Raw genomic sequence first — 13,804 nt, forward strand, 5'->3', positions numbered from 1 at the left:
CCCATGGGATCTTTTTGAGGGTAAAATTCTGTAAATACACATATGGAACATACACAGGATATATGTTGAAACATGCAAGGCGCATCGAGTAGTCTGTAAGTGCATGCTGCAGCTGTTTGCAGTCTCTGTGCTTTCAGAGGATGAGGACCTGCCCCTAACGTGCCCTGGAATGGCTGCTGACACACACCCAGGCGCATCGCGAGCAGCACCAGCGAATGAGTGCTGGTGGTCCAGGCCTGCGCCCGGGGGTGGAAATGTGCATGGGTGCAGCTGCTATGGAGAAGAGGAAGTTCCTCAAAAAAATTAAAAATAAGATTATCATATGATCCAGCAAGTTCACTTCTGGGTATCCCCCAAAGAACTGAAAGTGGGGGCTTGGAGAGAGATCCATCCCCTCCCCTGCCCGCCAATTCCCGGTTCAGAGCAGCAGCACTCACAACAGCCCAAAGGTGGGGACGACCCCAGAGCCCATCAGCCCGTGGGTATGCAACCTGTGGTCAGTACACACAACGGCACAGCACTCAGCCTCAGGAGGGAAGGAAGTTGTGACAGATGGTACGACATGGATGGACCTTCAGGACGTAAGGGCCTGCGCGACGTAAGGGCCACGAAAGGACAAACACCGGGTGATTCCACTTATGCGAAGTGCCTGGACCAGCCACATGCGTGGAGGCAGGAAGCAGGATGGCGGCCGCCGGGCCTGGGGAGGAGGGATGCGGAGTGTTTCACGGAGCTTCTGTTTTGCAAGATGACCAAGTTCTGGAGAAGAACGGGGAGGCGTTGCGAAACAACGTGAATGTACTTAACGCCTCTGAAGTGCACACACTGACGGTGCAGAAGGTAGGTTTCATGTTATGTGTATTTCACCGCAATAAATGGGAAAGATGATGACACTCTGGCCTCTTTCTCTGAACTTTTCCTCTCGGAACCCCCGCCTGCCGGGGGGAAGCAGGCCCATGGGCATCAGCCGGTTTCCAGACGCTGGTTCTGGGACGGGAGAATCAGTCCCGGGGAACTGGTGAGGTCACCTGGGAGGATCCGCCGGGGAACCACGCTGGGCGGGGGGCCTGGGGTGGGCGTGGGCTGGGCCCTGGCAGGAGGCGAGCCCGTGAGCACAAGGAGGGGAGCTGGAGCTGCACCCCCAGGCCTGCTGCTTTCTGTGGGCCTCCCACAGAGTCCGAGGGGTGAGAGTCCACATCCAGACCTTACGTCTCAAATGCAGGGGTTCCCTCAGAATAAGAGAGACGCAAATGAGAGTGACAGGCGCCATAGTTCACCTCCCAGACCAGTGAAGACCCGGTAGGTGGGCAACATGCTAGGCTGGGGGGGCGGTTACAGAGCAGATGTCACCGCTGGCGGGACCCTAAAACATCTGTGAACCTCTGGAGGTAACCAGAGGCACCCATCAGAGCTACAGGTGTACACGCCCTTGGCCACAGCAGACATCCCCCCACGTCCATGAAATGACGTAAGCGGGCCGGTCACAGCGGCCTTTTTCGTAATAAGCAGGAGTATGACATGGGCTCCGGTGGCAGCCGAGAACTGGCAGGTGCCTGGCAAAGGGGCAAGGGTCATCGGGCTGTAGGGGTTCTAGTGTGTGTGTCAGGTCAGTCTCGCTCCATGACCCCCAGGGCCCAGATGGGAAGGGGCTGACACAGGCTGGAGAGGCGGTCCCGGCCACGACAGTGGAGCTGGCTGGCGGACTGCCCACCAGGACTGAGGCATCGGCGCGGCATTTCACCCCCCGCCGGTTCTGCCCCTGGCTTTCCCTCCCCCCCACCCTCCTGGCCCCAGAACTGTGCTGACTGGGGTGGTCCAAGAGCTCAGCCGGCAAGGGGATCTTGAAACCTCCCCAGTGCGGGGCCAGGTGAGTTCTCAGCCACCACCTAAACGTGGGGAGCACATAAATGTGAGGATTCCTAGGTCTCATCCCCCTCTCCCCTCCCCCCGGTCAGCATGTCTAGGGCTCCTGTTTAACAAGCACTTTGATGCATATGAACAATTCAGCCACCCTTGCCTTCAGTGTTCCTTCATCCTGGAAGAATGAAGCCTCTCTCTCCGCGGCGTTTCAATAACAGCCACGTCCCACTCCAGAAATTACAGCTCACACGCCACATCCGATCATGTGAGTGATGGTTTACGACGCTTGGCCCTGAGATGAGAGAGGCCGAGGCTTTGCAGCCGTGTGGAATGGGAGAGGGGTGGTTCTGGATAGAGCTCCTGGGGGCCAGTCTGCACGCGGCAGCCAGGACCGCCATTTCCAAATGCATGTCTCCCCTTTGCTTACAATCCTTCGGTGCCTTCTTGCCATTACTCTCCCGGTAGAGATCAAAGTCCTTACAGTGGCAGGAAGGAGACCTCCTCGTCTCAGCCCTCCTCCTTCCCACTCCTGCTCTGGACACACCGGTTTTCTCTCGGTCCCTGGGGCTCACAACATGCTCTTTTGCCCCAGGGCCTTTGCACGTGCCATTCCCTTCTTCCCTTGCTGGTGAAGTCCTCCTTGTCCTCCCCATTGCCTTCCGTGGGAGCCCCAGTGTTGGCTGGGAGCTACTCGGGCCTCTAGGTGGGATCTGTGACTCACACCTCTGCCTCCTCGCAGCCTCCCGACTGCGGGACCGTGCCTGATGCGGCCAGTGCTGTGTCCCTGGGACTGCCTCCGTGCTGAGGCTCCAGGTCAGTGTTTGTGGAATGAATGAGTGACAACAGCAGCCATACGTGGGCTGGCACACACGGGCTTCCTCTTGCTGCCAGGGAACCGAACCCTTACAGGATATAGAAAAAGCCTGGAGCACACCCCCTACAAATATCAATACTGATTTTCTCTGAGCCACATGATGACAAGGGACTTCTTTCTTCCTTACACTTCGCTTTCCCTCAAGTTTTTAAAAACCAATAAGCATGTAACAACCTTTCCTTATCAGAAAAATGGTGATTTCAAAATACAGGGTGGGGTAAAAGTAGGTTTCCAGTTGTTTGTATGGAAAATAATACAATAACTGATAAATAATAATACAAGCATAAACACTATTTTGCATGCTCATAATTGTAAACCTACTTTCGCCCCACTCTGTGTTATATCAACAGTCAAAACACGATGTCGGCCTCAGGAATGAGGATCGATCTTTAGAAGCATGACTGCCTAGTCTTTGGGATTTACCCAAGTAAATAAAACAAACAATCTTCTTTATTTATTTATTTGGGAGATGTAACTTCTGAGTAACTTCAAGGACACCTTTTCGTTAATAAATATTTCTGAACTTTCGTTCGTGGCACGGCTTCTCGGGGCAACTATAAATTTCATTTATTTTAATTTGTCTTTATTGACAGCTGCAAGTTGACTATGGAATTGTACCTTAGGGTGGCCTCTAGCCGACCGAGGGTGATTCTTCTCATCAGAAAGGCCCAATGCAGTCAGCAGATGGGGGCGATGCTCACCCCTCGTGTTTTATAAAAACTAGAAAATGCTGATACGTTTGCAGGTTTCAATTCTTCAAAATGGACCTGTGTCCCCACATCCCTTTTTAAATCAAATCTCCTCTCCCAAGTCCATTTAGGCTCTGGGAAGAGAGGGTTTGTCTAAGAGAAGACAGAAGTACCCATCAAGTCCGTTCACAAAACATTTGGCAACTCATGCATCATCTGTCCCCTGGGGAGCCAGGCCGAGCCGGGGCCGCTGCAAACGCAGCTCATTTCTTCATAAATCCCCGCTGCTGGCCGGGCCGACTCCTTAAACTCAGTCCAGGGGGCAGGACGCAGTCAATTATTTTTTATGCAATGAGTGCAACTCCATTTCTGTCTACGTAACAACTGTCCTCATTAGTTCCCTTTTCCAAACAACATCAGTGGCTTCGCACCTCACCTCCGAGGGTTCTTCTGGGTCTCCGTTCTCTGCCACAGCAATAACAATCGTGGTGTCGTTTATGGAGCGCCAGGGGGCGGGCACTTTACCTGCCTGTCTTTCTGAGTCCCCACAACAAGCCTGTGGTATGGTCCCTCGTTGGTGGACAGGGACAATGAGCTCAGAGTGATTAACTCGATTAATTCGCTCGAAGTCACAGGGCCAGAAAGTGGCCTAATGAGATCCAAATCCAGGTCTGTCTATCCCCGAAAATCACAATCGTTTTCTAATATCACAGTCAGATTCAAAGCAGAGCTCTCTGTCTCCGTGACAGCCAGATGGGAGACAAGACTGCCTAAAACTGCCTAGGTCATGTTGTAATAAAGGAGAAACTGAAATTATTTTTTATTTTTCTTCTCTTCTCCCCCCCCACCCCCCACCCCCCTTCCCCTACTTTGGGCCCTGAACAGATTTCCTGTGTCCTTGTTGGGAGACTACCACATGGATGAGAATCTCAAGGGGAGGCCCGCTATTTTTAAATCTGTTGAGTTTAGAATAAACACTCTCAGAAAACTAGGAATAAAGCGGGGGGTGGGGTGGGGTGGGGTGGGGACTTTCTCTACTTGTTAAGAGAATTTACAAAAAAACTACTGTGAGCATCACAGTCATGGAGAAAGACTGAATGCTTCCCCTCTAAGATCAGGAACAAGCAAACATGAAGATTTCTACTATACACATCACTATTTTTCAGCAGAGTACTGGAAGTGCTAGCCCATGCAATAAAGCAAGAAAGGAAAATTAAAGGCATTCAGCTCTCCTTTTCTCAGAGGAGAAATAACATTGTTCTTATTTGCAGATGACATGACTATTTGGGTATCAAATCCTAAGAAATCTATAAAAAGCCTTCTAGAAAGTTCAGTTAAGGTTGCAAGGTACCATATAAGCATAAAAATCCATTGTATTTACTGTCAATGACATGTGGACACCAAAATTAATAATATAATGCCATTTATAGTCAGAGAGAGAGAAAGACAGAGAAAGAGAGAAACAATAGTAAATATATAACAAAAATGTATGGGACTTATATGCTGAAAACTACAGAACACTCATGAAAGAAATAAAAGACCACCTGAACAAATGGAGAAACATACCATGTTTGTGGATGGAAGGCAACATAGTAAAGATATAACTTATTCTTACACTGATATATAGGTTTAAACACAATTCCTATAAAAATTCCAGCAAGATATTTTGCATGTACAGGCTTGTTATTAAAATTTATATGGGAAGGCAAAAGAACCAGAATAGTTTTAAAAAGTTGTAAAAGAAGAATAGAGTCACTATATGATTTAAGGCTTAATATAGCTACAATAATCTAGACGACGTCATATTGGTAGAGCGATAGACACAGAAATCAATGAAATGCAATAGGGAACTCAGAAATAGCCCCCCACACAGTATGGCCAAATGGTTGTTGGCAAAGCTACAAAAGCAATTCAATGGAGAAAGGACAGTCTTTTCAACAAATGGCTCTGGAGCTACTGGATATCCTCATGTAATAAAAATAAAAACTTGACTTAAACCTCACATTATATTTTTAAAATGATCTCAAAAAGGTTCATATATTTAAATATAAGACATACAACTACAAAACTGTTAGAAGAAAACACAAGAGAAAATCCTCAGAATCGAGGGCATGGGGACTGCAACCACGCTCTATAAAAGAATAAAATTGATAAACTGAACCTCATCAACACTTAAAACTTTTGCTCTGTGAAATATTCTGTGGAGAGAATAAAAAGACAGACTCCCGGTGGGAGAAAATATTTGCAAACCAGACCTCTGACAAAAGACTCATATCTAGAATACAGAAAGAACTCTCAAAACTCAACAGGAAAAACAACAACCACCAATGGTCCGATTAGAAAGAGGGCAGAAGACACGAGGAGACATTTTACCAAAGTGGATATGCAGAAGGCGCATGAGCACTAACTACGTGAAAAGACATTCAGCATCACTAGCCCTTGGGAAGGACAATTAAAACCACGATCAGATATCGCTACGCACTAACACAGCTAGAATAAAACACGGGGAGAAAGTACCTGCTGGTGAGGATGCAGGGAAACCGTGTCCGGTATACTGCCGGGGGGAATGAAAGATGGTAATCACCCTGGACAACAGTCTGGCAGTTTCTTTAGAAACCAAACCCGTGATCCGGCAATCGCACCGCTGAGCACTGATCCCAGAGAAATGAAACTTATGTTCGTACAAAAAGCTGTACGTGGCTGTGTGTAGCGGACTTATTTATAACAGCCCCGGGTGGAAAACAGTCAAAATGCCCTCCTGCGGGTGAACGGTTAAACAGAAGTGAAACGTCCACACCACGGAATACTACTCAGCAACGAAAAGGAACAGGCTGATCAAATGGATCTCAAGGACATCCTGGTGGGAAAAAAACAGAAACGAAAACCAAAACCCTCAAAGGGTCCCGTGGCAGATGAGTCCGTTTATATAACATTCTCAAAACGATAAAAAGGATAGAAACAGAGAACCTGTTGGTGCTTGTCAGGGTTTAGGGATGGTGGTGGAGAGATGTGGTGATGGTGAAAGACTATGGCTGCACACGAACCCACACATGTGACAAAATGGCATAGGGCCAAACACACCCTTTGCACCATGTCAGTTTCCTGGTTTGGACGTGGTTATCGCTAGGTAATATGTAACCAACTGGGAGAAAGTAGGTGAAGGTACCCGGGAGATAGATAGATAGATAGATAGATAGATAGATAGATAGATATATCTCCAATTTTTGGAACTTTTTGTGAGTCTATAATTATTTCAAAAGAAAAGTTAAAGGAAAATTTGTTGAGTCAGGTCTCAGAGAAACCTGCCTTTCACAGTTACAAAGGGATTCTGCTCTGTTTATCTTTCTGCTTCAGTATTCTAACCCTCTTGGGTAGTTAAAAAGGCTCAGAGCAACTGCTTCTAGCATTCCTTCCTTCCTCGCATCTTCCTTGGGTGTCAAGGAGCGGAGGCTCTGGACCAAACCACAGCTACTTCGAGACTGGAATGAAATGAGGAAATGCTGAGGCCACACCCACTGCGTGGAGACCTGGGGGCTCCCAGGGGCCCACCACAGTCTCCAAACCTCTGGCAGGGGCGAAGGCCACTGCCCGGGCTGGGCGCTCCGGGTGGCCCTGGCTATCATACCCCGAGCAGGGGAAGGTCAGAGCACCAGCTCCACGCCCACCTTGCCAAGCGCCCACCAGGCTCCTGGGGAGGGGACGATGGATGGGACACCCGCAGACAAGTTCAGCCGATGACGTAGGACACCTGGCTGGCACTCGCTTTCACCACGTCTCCTGCGGAAATCCAGCGCATTTGGCCAGTGGTTGTTGGCAGCGCCTTGAGGGGAAATGTGGCTGTGAGGCCAGAGGTGATGTTTCAAAAGAGATGTGAGTCCACAAAGCAGTCAGGGCTTTGGAGGGGGTGAGGGAATGGGCTGGATGAGTTCTTACCTCTAAAACCAGGTCTGAGTCTTCGTGCCTTCCAATCGTCGTACTTTTGTTCAGGACAAAAAAGCCTTCTGCGCTCTTTAGGTAGGCTTTCATACTCTCTGCTTTTCCTGTGCAAGGTTTCCAGGAAAAAATCGGTTAGGAAGATGCAGTCCTCCAATCACTCCACGTCACATTGAGAATGAATGAGACACACCGTCGAGTCCAAAGGGGAAACCAGCAGAGGTGGGAGGGGACAGACGGACTGACATGATCACAATGATGATGCTGCGTGTTTTTTAAAATATATTTTTATTGGGTTCAGAGAGGAAGGGAGAGAGAGAGAGAGAGAGAGAGAGAGAGAAACATCAATGATGAGAATCATTGCCTGGCTGCCCCCTGCACGCCCCCTACTGGGGATGGAGCGTACAACCTGGACATGTGCTCTGACAGGGAATGGAACTGTGACCCCCTGGTTCATAGGGCAATGCTTAAGCACTGAGCCACACCAGCGGGCTGGTTTTACTTATTTGAAAGACTGTCTCTTTAGCTGTGATCTCTAAAATAGGTGAGTTTGGTTCTGATAATCAAGTAGAAGACATTTTTACTTAACTCAGAGCAAAACTATAGCTACAATAACTCAACAACAAATCTGAATTCCACGGGTGACTGTTCTCCCATTAAACTTACCTAGTAGAATGAAATTACTTGTCTGACATACCAAGTATTCATGTTCAATATTCCCAACCCTTCCCTTCCTAGCTCTGTGACCTTAGGTGAGTTACTTATTCTTTCTCTCTGCCTCCGTTTTCTCATCTGTAAAATGGGGCTAATAATACTCTGTGTCCCAAAGGGTTTTGTGAGGATTAAATGCAATAATCTGCGTGAAGCATTTAGAAATATACATCTGTACTATGACTGTTATTATTGTTATCAATCTTGGACTTCTTGAACTCTGATCCAAGGAACTCTAAGCGTCTATAGAGCTGCTTAAAGTGTCGAGTCAGTCTTTGAGGAGATGAGCTTTACGGTAAATAATACCTTTTGTAAAAAGTCACTCAATTTTTTCATATACTTAGAAAAAAAATGATGATTTAGGCTTGGCCATATGATCAGGACTCTGCACATATTTCTTCCCAGTATTTTATTATGAAAATATCACATGTACAGAAAAGTTGAAAGAAGTGGATGGCGAACTCCTGTATACCCACCAACTGGATTCCACAATTGACATTTTGCTGTATTTATTTGATCACATAGCTATCCAGCTATCCATTCACTCATTCATTTTACATTTTGATGCATTTCAAATAAGTTCTGTACGTGTTTTTCAAAATGTCAACATTTCAGCAACTTCAGTCATTCCCAAAACGTTGGTGATACTTCCCATGCTGCTTGCATTCTGATCTGAGACGTGTCCGATTACAGTGTGACAGCCTCCACCTCAATGCCACGTCAAAGAACGACAGTCCCTCTCTTTTCAATGGAAAGTCACTGAAATGTGAAGTTGCTGGACTGTGGATAAAACCAAAGTCATCTAGTTGTGACTGTATACCTATCAGGCCTGGCTCTGCCTTCCCTCAACATCTCCATCATCATTTATTGTGCCATCCTTCTATAGACATTGCCTCTTTTTTAAAAAAATATATATACTTTATTGATTTTATTTTACAGAGAGGAAGGGAGAGGGATAGAGAGTTAGAAACATCGATGAGAGAGAAACATCGATCAGCTGCCTCCTGCACACCCCCTACTGGGGATGTGCCCACAACCAAGGTACATGCCCTTGACTGGAATCGAACCTGGGACCCTTCAGTCCGCAGGCCGACGCTCTAGCCGCTGAGCCAAACCGGTCCGGGCGACATTGCCTCTTTTTATCGTCAGAACAGCCCTGAGAACTGGTCTCACTATTGCCCCACTTTACAGAGGGGGAGACTGAGAGGTTAAGGTCACGCAGCAGTAAGTGTCAGGGGGAGAACTCTGGGCGCTTTCCTGTCACTACTACATGGCCCTCCGCAGCTCAATTTGCACCTCCATGGTTGCTGGGCAGGGCGGAGAGGGGACAGCCAGTTACACTGCCTGCTGACCCTTGGGGCATGCAATATCAGAACGTCCTTGAAACCAGGATTCTCTCCTTTGAGAGGCAAAAAAGACCCTATTCAGGGTTAAGAGAAATAAAAATAAGCCAGAGAGTTTATTGTATATTTGTAAACTCTGAGGCCTATGGATGCCTCACAAATATCGGTGCTTTCATATCACAAGTAATAAATTTTTAAGTGTGTTGTCATTAATATAGGAGAAAAGACATTTTTCCAAAAGAAGCGTGCTCTCTTGCCATCGACTCATTTCAGTTATTCACCCTCAGTTGGGGAGGACCATGCTACCAAGCAACTCCTTCAATAATATGTGTGAAGCATTTAGAAATATATCTCCAGTGTACACTGTGCAGAATGTCTCTCCTGTGGGGAAGCCACTAAACTAAACCCCGAAACTCAGGTGATGCTCATATTTGTGTTTAGCTCTCACCCAGGTATTCCCAAGGCTGGTGCGTTCTCTCTGCTCAGATGTTGCCCCTTCGTGGGGACCATCTGACCACCTGGGTAAAGGCACCTCCAGTTAATGCCACTTTCCAGCCAGCACCTCTCCCTGCTCTGTTTCCTTCCTTGTACAGATTCTCTGGCATTTTCTTTTTTTAAGATATTTTTATTGATTTCAGAGAGGAAGGGAGAGAGAGATAGAAACATCAACGATGAGAGAGAATCATTGATTGGCTGCCCCTGCATACCTCCTACTGGGGATCCAGCCTGCAACCCGGGCATGTGTCCTGAACCCCTGGTTCCTAGGTCGACACTCAGCCTGAGCCACTCTGGCTGGGCTGACATTTTCTCACTCCTTCATTTGGTTGGGTTTGCTGTCTGTTTCCCTGTCACTAATATATATGTTCCAGGAGAGTCAGAACCATGTTTTTGTTGTTGTTGAGACAATTTTGCATGAGTTTTGTGTGTCTGTACTATCTTCAGAGCAAAGGCACTGACAGATTTTGTCCTGCACGGTCTTGCCAAGGAAGTTTGCAGGGCAAACAGCCTGGGAGAATATAGGCAAGGCTCATAAGAAAGACGATGCCTCCCTTGGGGGCAATGACCAGGCAAGTGTGCCAGCAGCCCCTTTCAAAGACTGGGGCTTTCTAAGCTTGGAGCTCAGCTGGGGTATAGACCCAGTGCGTGCACAGCACCCACTGATGTTCTGCACCACGCCAAGGGACTTGGGGCAAGGGAACCAATGTGAATGTGAATCCTGGTTGCCTGTTGCCCGTTCTGCTGTGAGTAGTCAAATCCTCTGTCCCCGGCCCCGGTGTCTCCTGTCTTCTGCCAGCATCTGTCAGCTGGGCAGGCTACCTCATTAGCTTGCAAGCAGGGGGAAAACTCAGCCCCTTCCAAGTTCCTGACAGTTTTGTTCCGTTACCCCATATCCAGCGCCTGCAGCAATGCCTGATACAGAGTAGGTGCTCAGTAAACACTGGCTGAATGAATGAAAATATAAAATGACACCTCAAAGCCATCAGAGGACCAGCCAGCTAGGAATCTTTAACAGTAACTACCCTCATTTGCCGTTCAGTATCTATTCTACAGGACTTTTGGGAAAACCTAAATTCTATCTCTTTAGCTTTGGGGTTGGACAACGCTTCACCTTAGTCCTGCCCTGCGCAGCCATTTCCCTGCCTGAAAAACACCATAGAAAGTAATCGAATGTCTTAAACTCTGTAAATTCGTTCTTAGTGCCACGGAGCACCAGCCACAGTGAAGAGGAAAGAGCTTCAAGCACGGGCACCCCCTGACCACTTCGTTGGGCCAGAATGGGCCACAGAGGCGAGATTTCTTCTGAGGGCTACAAGGTCTCCAGAGGCCTGGGCGGTGTGGAAGTTCCTCCAAGGAGAGGTCAGGTAAGGGGGTTCTCGGACCACTGGGTGTTGTTGTTAGGAAATCCAGAAAACCTGGGGTCGTCCCTCCTAATCCCAGCTGTACCCCACAGGACATCCGAGAGCTGGTGCCAAAGAGGGTCCTTAAAGCTCCCATGGGGGCTCCCTAGGAGGGCAGGCTGGGAGACCGCACTCAGGCAGGGAGGGCTGGCGTTGGGGCACCTCCTCTGGAGTGCTCCTGGGGACAGGAGTCTGGATCAGAGAGGGACTGGGGTGGGGCCCGGTCGCTCCCAGCCACCCCAGCCCTGACCTCACAGGGCAGGCCCGCCAGGTCTCCACCCGCCGCCGCTGCCGCCTCCTCCTCCTCCTCCTCCTCCTCCCCCCCCCCCCCCCCCCCCCCCCCCCCGCCCCGGCAGCACTCACCTGGCCGGAGGAAGATGCCCACACTCCGTCCTCCGCCGAGAGCCTGGCGGGCTCGCGAGGCGCCAGGCCCGCTCCGGGGCGAGGCCTCCCGGCCACGCTCCCGCGGATTCTCCAGCCAGAGGCCGGCACCCCGCGCACCCACCCGGCCTGTGTACGCGCGTCCCCATGGCAACGCCGCGGGGCCAGCGGAAGGGCGAGGGGCGTGGCCTGCGCGGTGCGCTGGGAATGCCCGCGCGGAGTGCAGGCTGCCAGCCACGCCTCCCGGCACCCCCCACCCCCCCAAATCTGCCACTTTGGGGGAGGCTCGGCCCCATTTCACAGATGGGGAGACGGGGGCTCAGAGTTCTCAGAAGTGGTCCAGGGTTTTACAGCGAGAAAGGAGCGGACTCAAGAATTCTTCCTAAGCTGGCTGCATTGGGGGTGGGGGCTGGCTGCATTGGGGGTGGGGGTGGGGGGTGGCAGGGGTGAGAGGGTGACGGAGCTGAGCCAGGAGAAGCAGAGGTTAGTCCCCCCTGCCGTACCCACCCCACCCACCCCCCGTCCTTCTTGTTGCAGATGAGGAAATAGTGTGAGCTGTGGACCACCACTTCTGGGCGTGGGGGGTGGGGGTGGGTGAGGGATGGGCTGGAAGGAACAATTTTGAAAGAATGAGGGTTTCTTCCAAGTGCTGGGGAAAGGATATTTCCAAACCCCCGACCTCACAGTTCCTGTACTTCCCTGTCAAGACTGACATTTATTCATTCATTTGTTCTTTATCCCTGAGTCTCTAGAAGTGTCAGACGGTGGCCCCAGAGTTGGCCTGGTCAGTCACTGTCCTTAAGAAGCCCCTACCCACGGGCACTGCAGAGAAGCCCAACTCACAAATGTCAGCAGTGATCATTATTGCCATTACATCACTGTTTTAGCAGGAAAATGAGGCTCGGAGACACGGAGGAAATGCGCTCAGGTTTGCACAGCTGGAGAAATGGCAGGATTTGAATCTGGGAGAGTGTGACGAGGAAAAATCCCCGCGGCCTCCTCCTCCTCCCCCAACTACAGGTGTTAGTTGTCACAACCACAAGACACACCTGCTTTCCTTCATCTCTGAAAAGGCTGGGCTCCTGTCTGTCTTGAAGGCCTGGCAGTGTTTGAGGCCAGAAGGGAAAGAGGGCCAGCCGTGGGCAAACTACGGCCCGCGGGCCGGATCCTGCCCGTTTGAAATGAATAAAACTAAAAAAAAAAAAAAAGACCGTACCCTTTTATGTAATGATGTTTACTTTGAATTTATATTAGTTCACACAAACACTCCATCCATGCTTTTGTTCCGGCCCTCCGGTCCAGTTTAAGAACCCATTGTGGCCCTCGAGTCAAAAAGTTTGCCCACCCCTGGCTTAGGCCAAGGGTGCAGCTGGGCCTGCCACCAAGCTCACTGCCAGAGACACTGGCCTTCCTTCCTGTGGGACCTCTGTCCCCATTAAATCTTATTCTGCCCCAGCACCTTCCCTGGGTGCCCTTGATTGGGGTAGGCACACCCACTGTGCCCCCTCCCCAGGCCTACCTGCTGTTTTTTCCTGTTGCCCCAGCCCACCCACTGGGAGAGGTAGGGAGGCTTGTCAAGCCTGTAGGGCAGCGGTTCTCAACCTGTGGGTCGCGACCCCTTTGGGGGTCGAATGACCCTTTCACAGGGGCCGCCTAAAACCATCGGAAAACACATGTATAATTACATATTGCTTTTGTGATGAATCATTATGCTTTAATTATGTTCAATTTGTAACAATGAAATTGGGGGTCACCACAACATGAGGAACTGTGTTAAAGAGTCGCGGCATTAGGAAGGTCGAGAACCACTGCTCTGGGGGGTAGGAGAGAGCCAGAGGAATCAGGAGCAGCAGGGAGTAGCCACGCGGTGGGGGAGGGGGCCAGGTGGGAGAGCAGGGGGTCCTCTGGATCCTAAGGGCCCAGGAAATGCAGAGTTTTATAAACACACAGACACCCCAAAATAAACGGAAACCTCTGAAGGAACACTGGCGACTGAGGCCTTCCTCACCCCTCGCTTGGCAGAAAATGAGAACACACCCACCTTTTTCTTAAAGGGGCGCTTCTACTGCCCATTTGGGGCCTTCATTTCTCTTACAGATCAGTCTTCAATGTCAG

The 13,804-nt window shown here is 49.8% G+C and overlaps 1 protein-coding gene across 1 annotated transcript in view; it reads right to left on the reverse strand.

Moving 5' to 3' along the window:
- Window positions 1-11,805, reverse strand: part of FHAD1 (forkhead associated phosphopeptide binding domain 1) — a 93,576-nt gene extending 81,771 nt beyond the window's left edge. Inside the window, exons 1-2 of the mRNA XM_081087264.1 lie at window positions 11,672-11,805; window positions 7,357-7,463 (exon numbers count right to left, since the gene is read on the reverse strand). Of these exons, the coding sequence (XP_080943390.1) occupies window positions 7,357-7,449 (93 nt within the window). The 5' untranslated portion in view covers window positions 7,450-7,463; window positions 11,672-11,805. The remainder of the gene's footprint in view (window positions 1-7,356; window positions 7,464-11,671) is intronic.
- Window positions 11,806-13,804: the final 1,999 nt, after the last annotated feature.

The sequence above is a fragment of the Myotis nattereri genome, assembly GCF_964212035.1.
Source record: "Myotis nattereri genome assembly, chromosome: 3".
Lineage (NCBI taxonomy): Eukaryota > Metazoa > Chordata > Mammalia > Chiroptera > Vespertilionidae > Myotis > Myotis nattereri.